This window comes from Astatotilapia calliptera, chromosome 8 (genome assembly GCF_964374335.1).
Source record: "Astatotilapia calliptera chromosome 8, fAstCal68.1, whole genome shotgun sequence".
Lineage (NCBI taxonomy): Eukaryota > Metazoa > Chordata > Actinopteri > Cichliformes > Cichlidae > Astatotilapia > Astatotilapia calliptera.
Genome location: NC_137429.1, coordinates 27,389,776 through 27,399,358, shown reverse-complemented (window position 1 = coordinate 27,399,358; position 9,583 = coordinate 27,389,776). Strand labels below are relative to the sequence as shown.

The following is a 9,583-nucleotide window of genomic DNA, read 5'->3' as shown; positions in this document are numbered from 1 at the left end:
CAGAGTGTAAAAGCAAAGCTCTCGATTTACTACGTCCCTATCCTCACCTATGGTCACCAGCTGTGGGCAGTGACCGAAAGAACGATATCGCGGATACAAGCGGCAGAAATGAGCTTCCTCCGAAGGGTGGCCTCTCTGGTCCTCACTGTGTTTTATACAGGCTGTGAAAGCATACGCAGATCAGTGGGAATCACTTAATTCCTGAGGTAGTGGGATGTACCAGGTTTTACACGTCTGTTCATCTCTGTCTGTATTTACCACATTTGTAGAGTACTAAGGAGCCGACTATGAAGCAAGTTTAACAGGAGCACTCAGAGAGAAGGGCTATCCTAAAACGTTGATGTTCCACAATTTTATATTACAACGTGCTGACGTCAGCCTGTTATGGACTCATAGTGATGTCACAGGACGCTGTTGTCAACTTTGACTTTGGGCAAATGCTAGCTGTGCATAACATTGGAACTGGAATGTGCATGTATTTAGCTGGTGGTGCAAAAAAAAATCTATAAATGTATCTGCACTTGATTTGAATATTCTGCCAAGTCTATTTTGAACTGCTAAAATTGCATCTACTGGGGAAAAAACACATAGTTTAGATTTGCCGATAAACTAAAACAATGTCTCCGCCTCTATTAGGCTATGGGACAATAACCTTTAATGTTTAAATGTATCCAGTTTCAGAGCTCTAATGTGCAGCCATTACCTTAAACATCAACAAAAGCACACTCAATGTTTCAATGATTCATTTGAAATAAAGTGTTTATTTTACTGCTCAGTGAGCTGAGCTGCAATGATCTATTTTTATTCCTAACTGCCCATTATTCTGTTGTTTGATATTCTTTTTAATCCATTCTAACAACATCCTCTGATTCAGTCACTGATTGGAGGAGGCAGAACTCAGAGATCATTTTGTGCAGAGGAGTCAAATGATGCATATAATGAACCTTTTCATGGTGATTCCCATCATATCCAATCAGGGTTTTTGTTTGTTTTATTAAGCCTCTTGGCCACAGAAAAATAACATAATGGTGGAGAAAGACAACAGTGGTAATAATTGTGTCTTTACCCAACAATATAAAGGGATATGAGGTGACTGTTGTGTGAACTGCCTTGTAAGTTCACACTCCCTTTATTGCTAACAGCCAAACTATATTACCTACATATATTACTGTTATCACCATATCAACTTTTTATGGTGATGATGTACTTACAGCTGCTTCTACAGCCCCAAAAGAAAAAAATATTACATATTCCTTCAATTATCTTATGCAAATTAAAGCCATTTGATGTGACTGAACACAAAAAGCTGCTAAATGTACAGAGAGGAGGTTATGGATCAGCTGTAAACTGTAAACAATGTATGCATCAACTATATGGCACATCAAAAGCTCTGAATGAGAATGGCAAAAACAAATGAAAAATCTTGAAATAGTAATGCATATTTTATATTGACAAGCAAAACAACAGCACCCGGTCAGTACAAATCCCTTTAATTATTTCTGGTTTGACACAGAATTCAGAAGGAAACATTAATAAACAAAACAGAAGATCGAAACCACAGAGAAAAAAGCTGTTGCATGAATTTGAACATGCTTGGTATCTTAAAAAATGTAAAAACATGTCAGCTTCCATTAACCAAATCTTCCCAGCAAAGGTTTGGGAGAGAGATTCGACTCCATTTTTAAAATGAAGGCGTGCAGAGGAGTAAAAGAAGGAAGCCTAAAGATGGCTGAAAGTAATGACTTTTCTAAAAGAGCCCAATTAAAAAAAGAATGGCTCAAAAACAGATATTCCACTGGATAGTAAGCGAAGTATTGAGTCATGCAACAGCTTTTTTTAAAAGGGAATTTTAAAGTGAATTGGTACAGGAGTAACTGTCAGTGCTACAAAAGATTTAGCATCTGCTGACAAATGTCTTCACTGCAGCAGGAACAAGCGAAGAACAAAACTCCAAAGTGAAGTTCTTATCAAACTTTGCTGGTTATTTACAGTTATGAGACTGGTCCCTGCTCTCTACGGAGGCTGAAGTATGCCAGAGTAATTTAACTGATACAAAACTCAAAGTAATCATTTTCTCAATTTACAACTCAGTTCTACAAATCAAACCAGTTTGATCCCACAAACTAAGTCTTCTATTTTCTTCTTTAACAACAAACAGTTTCTCCGGCCCCGGCTGAGCAGGTGAGTGAGCTGGTGGTGGACGCGGAGGTTGCTCAGCGGCCCTCCTCCGGGGAGCAGGAATGGGTGCAGGCACCAGCATGCACCAGCTGCTTCCACCTGAGGAGTGGGTACGGGTGTGGAGGCAGACGGCATCCTGGCTGGCCTCACCCTGGGGACCGGAGCAGATCGGACACCTGCCACTCCCATACAGTTGTGGTGCGCCGGCAGCGGTGTTGGCCAGGAACGGAGCCGAGCCGCCAGAATCATAATCACGTGCACTCGGTCTGGTCCTGCAGTTCATCCACTTCTCAGCGCGACACCGCCGCCTGCTCCCTCCGTGTGGCCACCAGCTCAGCCACCATTTGGGCCAGCCCCTCCCCTGCCCCGCCACAGAGTGTTTGTGACATATTTTGTGAGCCTATACTGCATTCAAAGACCTATAAGAGTGTAAGACAAAAGCAACTAATTGCTAAATGTTGTCAGAAATCTGGCACATAAAACCTCTGTGGGATTTAGTCTGAACACTGCTGGAACAACATTTAACACTGAACGAAAAAAATGGGAACAGGAAATGCTAAACGACTGATTGTGAAATTAAAATGGGAGAGACAATGTTCTAAAAAATTTAAAGCCTCTTAAAAATTTGATGTCAAATTCACATCGAGTTTGTTCATTTAAATATATAATCAAATATATAACTATCAGTTAATACGCCAATTAAACATTTTGGCAGCAAATGAAGACTCCATGTTCAGTCACTCTGAGTTCATTAACATGTTGCCTTCCACGAAATGTTTTGGCCACTGCTGAAATGAAACAGCGTGCTGACGGTACCATACCAACCTGAGATGAGCTCTGTTACTAAATAACTTTAAAACCAATAAGCATCTGTTTTTACTGACAGTAACAGTGCTTTAAAGAACAACAACAACAAACACTTGTGTTAAAACAGGTCCACGCCAATCCATCGTACATTTATGAAATATAATTCTTTCCCTATATTAAACAATCATTTCCCCACGCTACAGACCATAAGCAGCAAAATATACATATTAGATCATCTTGCTAATATACAATAGAATGGGTTAAAGCAGCCAATAGGAACTCTTTTGGTTAAAAAAACCCCCAACATATATAAGTATAAATATAATCACAGGTCAATATGTTAAGTATAAAGATATTTGACTACACACATAAACACGTGTCTGTATATACACAGGTTACATGGATACAATGGACTCTTATTCCCTTTTAGTGATACTGAAGATACTGAACAACATCGGGAAGCTCTTCTGGCGGCTGTTTGTACTCCCTCCAATAACTTTCCCAGGTGTGTGTCCTAAGGCGAAGTGCTCAAAAACAGAGGAAAAGCTGTGCAGGAAAGTCCTCAAATATTCACAAACTGATTGATCTTAAACCCCAGGAAGTGCTGAGCTCCACACTCTCTGTTCTTCCCAGCATCTAAGGTTCCCTCTGACCCCGTGCTCACTGTTCGGATTTCTGTCTGCTGCTCCCTTGAGACAGAAACTTTTTCTGTGTGCAGGACAGAAGTTGGGAGGTCACTCCAACATGGCGTCCAGTTGGTCGGCCAGGTCATCAAACATGTTGCCAATGTCATCCAGAATATTGCCTGCTGCCTTCACTGTGGTGCCCCCACTAGGAAACAGATGGGACAATGTGAAGTAAAAAAAGAGTTAAGCTAACTGTCAAATTAACTGGTGATTCAGAACAGCTATGAATGTGAGACAAAGTGTTTGTATAGAGAAAAAAGCACTATATGAATGCATGGTATCGTGTAGCTTGTAGTCAAGCACTCTGGCATGCACAATCACAGAAGCTCCACTACAACCATGTCTGTCTAAAACAGACCAATCACTTTAAGGACATCTTAGCCCCTGTCCCCACATCAGGCATGTTTGCTTTCTTTCCTGTGAAGATCACTAAAGCTCCTCGGCGGTCCTGGAACAGGATTATCCATTTAACTGTTTGCTGTTCCTCAAACATTAGCTTTTCTTGTTTCAGGAATTTTATGACACTGTAATATTTTCATCACAAGATTTAGCGTCAGACTGGCGTTGTGTCCAGGGTGTATAACACCTTTCACCCCATGGTTGCTGGGATATGCTTCCTGTGACCCTGATAAGGATAAGTAGAAGAGAATGGATGAATAAATAGGTGGAAAATATATTCTTCTACGAGCGGTTGTGACATTATAACACGTGGGTCTGCAACAAAGCTAGCACGTCAAGGAAGCTTGTGTTTGTATTTGTGTAGCTATAGCTAGCTCTCAAGGCTGAGTATTAGTGATTATGGCTAAAACTAGACCCTCGGGAATGCTGCTGTATTCATTTCCTCAGCCACATGCCCTCAGTACTGAGCTGGGTGAGGCACTGAAACAGCTTGGCCATGGATGGCGGAGCTAGCTTGTCTGCTCCACAATCATTCATGGCCACTGCCTTGTGCAGTGACTAGGCCTTGCAGACAGATTTGTCATCAGCATTTGAGTTAATTTTCTCAGCCTGACATTTGAAATGCTAAATTTAAATGAGTCTGGTCTCCCTTTCAGGCTGACTGAGACCACTCATGGTGTAAGACTTCTTTCCACATGCTGACCTTATGATGGCAAATAGTGTGTACTTCAGAGATAAACCCAACTATAGTAAAGTGGTTCTGCGCCTTAACCCAGCCTCTGTGCCTAAGGTTAGGGAGTCTACCTATTGTTACCTCGCTCTCAGGCTATAAGCCCCTGCCATCTGCTGATGAGAACGAGAGGCGGCTTAATTCGCTGTGGCCTGTCTGAGAATTATGCATTTATGTAGACAGAAATAAGGGAATTGTAAAAAGCAATCAGCTCTCTGTGTTCCAGGCTCCTTGGCACATAGGGAAGCCTATACCAGCTGTCACAGTGGGTGGTAGACGATATTGTGATGGCATATGAATGCCAGGGATAGCAACCTCCTGCGCACCTGCGTGCACATTCTACCTCATGGGCCCTTTTTAAGGGTGTTTCTTGGCAGGAGCATCTGTGCAGCTGCTAGTTGGAAATTTCTACATACATCTGTTAGGTTTTACTGCCTTAACATTAACCTTCACTGGCACACTCAGTGCTTACTGTGGGCTCTTAAATTTGTGTGAGGTGGTGCTCTTCCTGGGTGGAGAAGTTATAGTGTTTGGACCATGCAATCTCAGAGGGGTCTACATCTACCATAGTGAGCTACCAAGAGAGGTTTGACAGACAACCTTGGCTACTATCATAACTTTGCAAACTGAGTTTGGCTCATTGCAGCGCCCATTTGCATGGACATCAGGAAGAACTACTTTGGGTATGGGTTCAAGGGCTGTTTTAAAGGGGGTCATGCCAAAGGGCGCTTTTCAAAGTGGAATACCAAGCGAGGTTTGAAAGAGAACCAGGTTTACTCTAGTAACCTCTCTTTTCATCAGTGTGGAGCAACAAATAACTAGAGAACTAAACAAAGGACAAAGTTAATGCTCGAGGACCTTCACTGAATTCTGCAGATGTTTTTGGCATTTTCCCTGTTGCTAAATTTAGAGTTAGCATGAGCAGTGCAGTGCCAACTACACTGAGACTACATGTTTCTATCAGTGATAACATTTGGCCTTCTCTCAATTTTAGAAACTTGAAAAAAAGAGGGCAGGTGCTAAAACAAAGAAGACAAAAGAAAAACTGAAAAAGAAATTTTGTTTTGTTTTTTTCTTTGGAGATTCATGATTTCAAGTTTTCCACAGGTTATATAGACTGACAACAGTAAAGCTTGTAGACGGTGTCCTCACTAGGGACTTTAGTTACAGCCCAGCAGCTGATCTGTCAGATCTGCTGCATGTTCACAAGGAACAGTTCAAACAACCAGTGCAAACCAACGGTTACCGCGGTACCACAGCTCAGCAATCAGTATGAAGAGCACAATATTATCATTCCAGGTAAAGCACACCACCCCAACTACACCAATACAATACTTCTTACCCGTCCACATTGCTCCCCTGTGCCAGTTTGGTCTCCACTACTTTGAGAGCAGCTTCCAGTGATGTACTAGTTTGCTCTAGTTTCTTCTGGGCCAGCATCTCCACACTGGCCACACCAGGCGGAGTTACCCATCCTTTTCCTGGCTGACTGGGTAGTGCCGAGGGTGGGCAGCAAGAGTTCAGCAATGGTGACGGTGGAGCAGCAAAGGCAACACTTTGAGCCATGCTGAGATTCGGACCTGAGGAACAATAAATATTATGTAACCATCAAAAAGAAGCTCGCTGTTAGGAAACAAGTTTAACCTCTTAACATCCACCAGATCACTGGTCGCCCATCTAGAATTGGTGTAGGGACTGGATTATGTTTACACCCGGCCATTTTTATAGCAACTTTAAAAGCTTTAACAAGAAAACCGTCATGCCAAAATTAATCTGAAAGAGTGGATTTGAAAATGTGGCTAAAACAAAAGCCAACTGATGGCCTTGTTGGTATTATATCTTCTTTTCATTGTTACCTGCTGTTGCTGCATAGGTGTTCTGAGGGAGTCTTGACACAGCGACGGCTTTCTGTGGACTCTCAGGTTCGGACGTGAAGGTCTGTCTGTGTTTCGCAGGTTTTGGACTGGACATACAAGTCTGAATGTACATGTTGCTTTTCAGCTTTGGGGAGACTGTGTGAATCTGTACGCTCGTGAGGTTAGGGATGGCTGTTTGTCCACTTGGTTGCAATGGCGAAACAGTTTTTTGAGGAGTTGTTGGTTTGCTGTTGGGGGTTTGTTTAAGGGGACTGGGAGGTTTTGAGGACACTGGAGGCTTTGGGCCTTTGCCCATTGATCCTATCCTCTGGAAAACATTGTGTGGCCTCTGAGCTTCATCGTCACTCAGTGTACTGATGTTATTTTGCATGTGGAGGCTGTTGGGTTCTGGGTGCTTGTTGTTTCTGTGTGGGGTGCTAACCTCTTCAGGAGTGGACGCGTCTTTGTCTTTGGGTTTGTGCCGTCTTTTCACCGTGTCAGACTCCTTTAGATTGAACTCTGGGAGTTCAAGGCTGTCTGGGGTCTGCACCGCCTCTGAAGGAGTTTTAACTTCAGCACCCGGCTGACTAACGACTGCTATCCTGGGTCGCTGTTTGATAGTCAGGTTGCCTTCTTCAGCAAACGGTAGATGGTCCTTGGACCTGTGCTTGGGAGATGCAGCAGCACTCTTTGATATGTGTTCAGTTTTCTTTGCTTTCACTTCCTCACCAGAGTCTCTCTCTGTACTTCTACCTCTTTGTCTATTGAAGTCTCCTTCTGTCCTTTCACTTCCTACCCTCCTAAGGCCCCCGAGACCCAAGGCTGGGACAGGTTTGGAGTGCTGAGTGATGGTGTGAGAAGGAAATCCACGTGGGATCGGTGAGGAAACAGGGCTGAATGCAGGTGAAACAGGGAGGTGGGCTGGTGGTATATCTATTCTTCTAGATGGGCTACTGCTGCTGCTGCCTTCAAGCCTGGCTGCGATACTCCTCACACTGCCTGCACTCTCCATCTCTACCCCTTCCTTCACCTCTGGCTCCACTCCTTGGTGGTTTCCTGGTTGACACACACGGGTGTCGTTTACCGAGCTCATCCTCTTAGGTGGGGGTGGAGGCGGACCTTTGCGTCGAGAGCGCACAGCAAAGGAGTGGCTACGGTTGATGTGACGTTGGGCCCCTAGAGGACTTGCATGGCCACGTCCCGGCCTGCGTGACATGGTGGCATAAGATGGCATGACCGCAGAGGAAGCAGAGGTACAAGGGGAAGTGGGATTGTCGTCTTCATCTGGCTCACCATCTGACAGAGCATAGCGATTCAGGCTTTGCGAGCGCTTCTTTTGTGGGCCTTTTTGAGTTTCATTGGCTGGGCCCTGTACAAGTAAGGGCCCCAGCAGCGGGACAGCCCCAGGCAGTGGCTTGGAAAGTAGTCGTGGAGCCCCACTGACTACTTCTGCTTGAGCTTGGATATAACTGAAAGCCTTCTGTGTCGGAGAAGCTTGCGGGGATGGTGAAGATGGGGAGGAGGGTGGGTGTTGTTGAGGCTGATAAGGGCGGTTAGGAGACTGGAAGTGTTTGGCTTTAGGTGGGACAGCTGGGTAGGCAAAGCGGGGCATCTTGCTGGGGGTCAGTGGAGGTGTGAGAGGGGAGAAGGGGATTTTATTTGGGATAGCAGATTGACTCTGATACACCCATGACTCACTGGGTCTCTGTCTACTTCTGCCTCCAGGACTGCTTCTTCCACTCTTCACCTCCTCCCCTGCTCCACTACTTAAACTCTCCTCAGACCGGCTCGATGTCCTGGCTGAAGACAGTACGGCCTGCTGATCCTGACAATGAGCCAAATTTACATTTCCAGAGTTCCCAGATTTCCCTGAGCCCCGCGAACGCATGCCAATGCTCTCTTGACTGACTGACATGGCAGTCCCACCTGCAGCAGAGGACACACCTTTAATGCTGAACATCTCAGCGGGACCTCCACCCGCCTTTCCCATCATTGCACTCTGTAGCTCCACGCTTAGCTCGCTGTCCTGGAAGGAAAGGAGGGCTCTGGGAGTACGAGGGGAGGAGCAACAGTCATTGGATGGAGTGTCAGCGTGTGCCTGAGCATTGTGTGTCGGCGCGTGTTCGATAACCACCAGCTCGAGAGCAGCAGGCAGCTTTCGCCTGAGAGTTTCGCCTCCGGTTCTGTCGGCATGGTTACGAGAGCGATGCAGGTCACACAGTCTCTTCACTGCTAACATTAGTTTCTTCTGATGACCTGAAACACACAGATTTATTTATTTATTTATTACAGAGCTCAAAAAGATTTAATAAAAGTGATCAAACATTCCCCTTCTGTGCTTTGACAATGTCACAAGCAGTCACAGCACACAAAAGATTCAGTTTCAAAGCCTATGAGGCAGAGTACACCCCGGACCAGTCACCGATCAGAGAAGTTATTAGCAGAAGTTATTATAGAAAATTATAGAAATTCCTCACCCAGTTTAGTAATGCCTATCTCCTGCAGGTCCTCCCAGGTGATGTCCTTGACAATGGCAATGGAGTCATAGCCATTGTCACACAATCTTTTCTGGTACTGAGGCAATCCAATCACACTCAGCCATTCCCCCAGGTCCGACTGAACACGACAACACAGACAAAATTTACAATGGCTGCAAGAGCCAGCTGTTTACATGATGTATATGGCAAATAAGAGGGAGGACTGATTTCTCACAGGAATGTAATCTGGGAGCCACTCAGGAATGCTCAGCTTGCTAATCTCCATCGATATCTTCTTCCTGTGGCCTGGTTTGGTCACTCCGATAGCTGTAAGATCCTGAAGAATATCCACGCAAATAATGAGTGAATCATTAACATAACCAACAAATGAAAGAATCAACAACAAATCAATTAAATAACTGTACTTTAGCCAAGAGAAATCATTTTTTC

At 44.5% G+C, this 9,583-nt stretch overlaps 1 protein-coding gene across 3 annotated transcripts in view; it reads right to left on the bottom strand.

The window, feature by feature from the left end:
- Window positions 1–1,473: 1,473 nt before the first annotated feature.
- caskin2a (CASK interacting protein 2a) overlaps window positions 1,474–9,583 on the bottom strand; it is a 56,028-nt gene continuing 47,918 nt past the window's right edge. For all 3 annotated transcript variants that reach the window (XM_026177451.2, XM_026177452.2, XM_026177453.2), the window contains 5 exons: window positions 9,369–9,470; window positions 9,134–9,272; window positions 6,657–8,912; window positions 6,143–6,380; window positions 1,474–3,816 (listed from right to left, as the gene is read on the bottom strand). In XM_026177451.2, coding sequence (XP_026033236.2) covers window positions 3,720–3,816; window positions 6,143–6,380; window positions 6,657–8,912; window positions 9,134–9,272; window positions 9,369–9,470 — 2,832 coding nt within the window. In that variant the 3' untranslated portion in view covers window positions 1,474–3,719. The remainder of the gene's footprint in view (window positions 3,817–6,142; window positions 6,381–6,656; window positions 8,913–9,133; window positions 9,273–9,368; window positions 9,471–9,583) is intronic.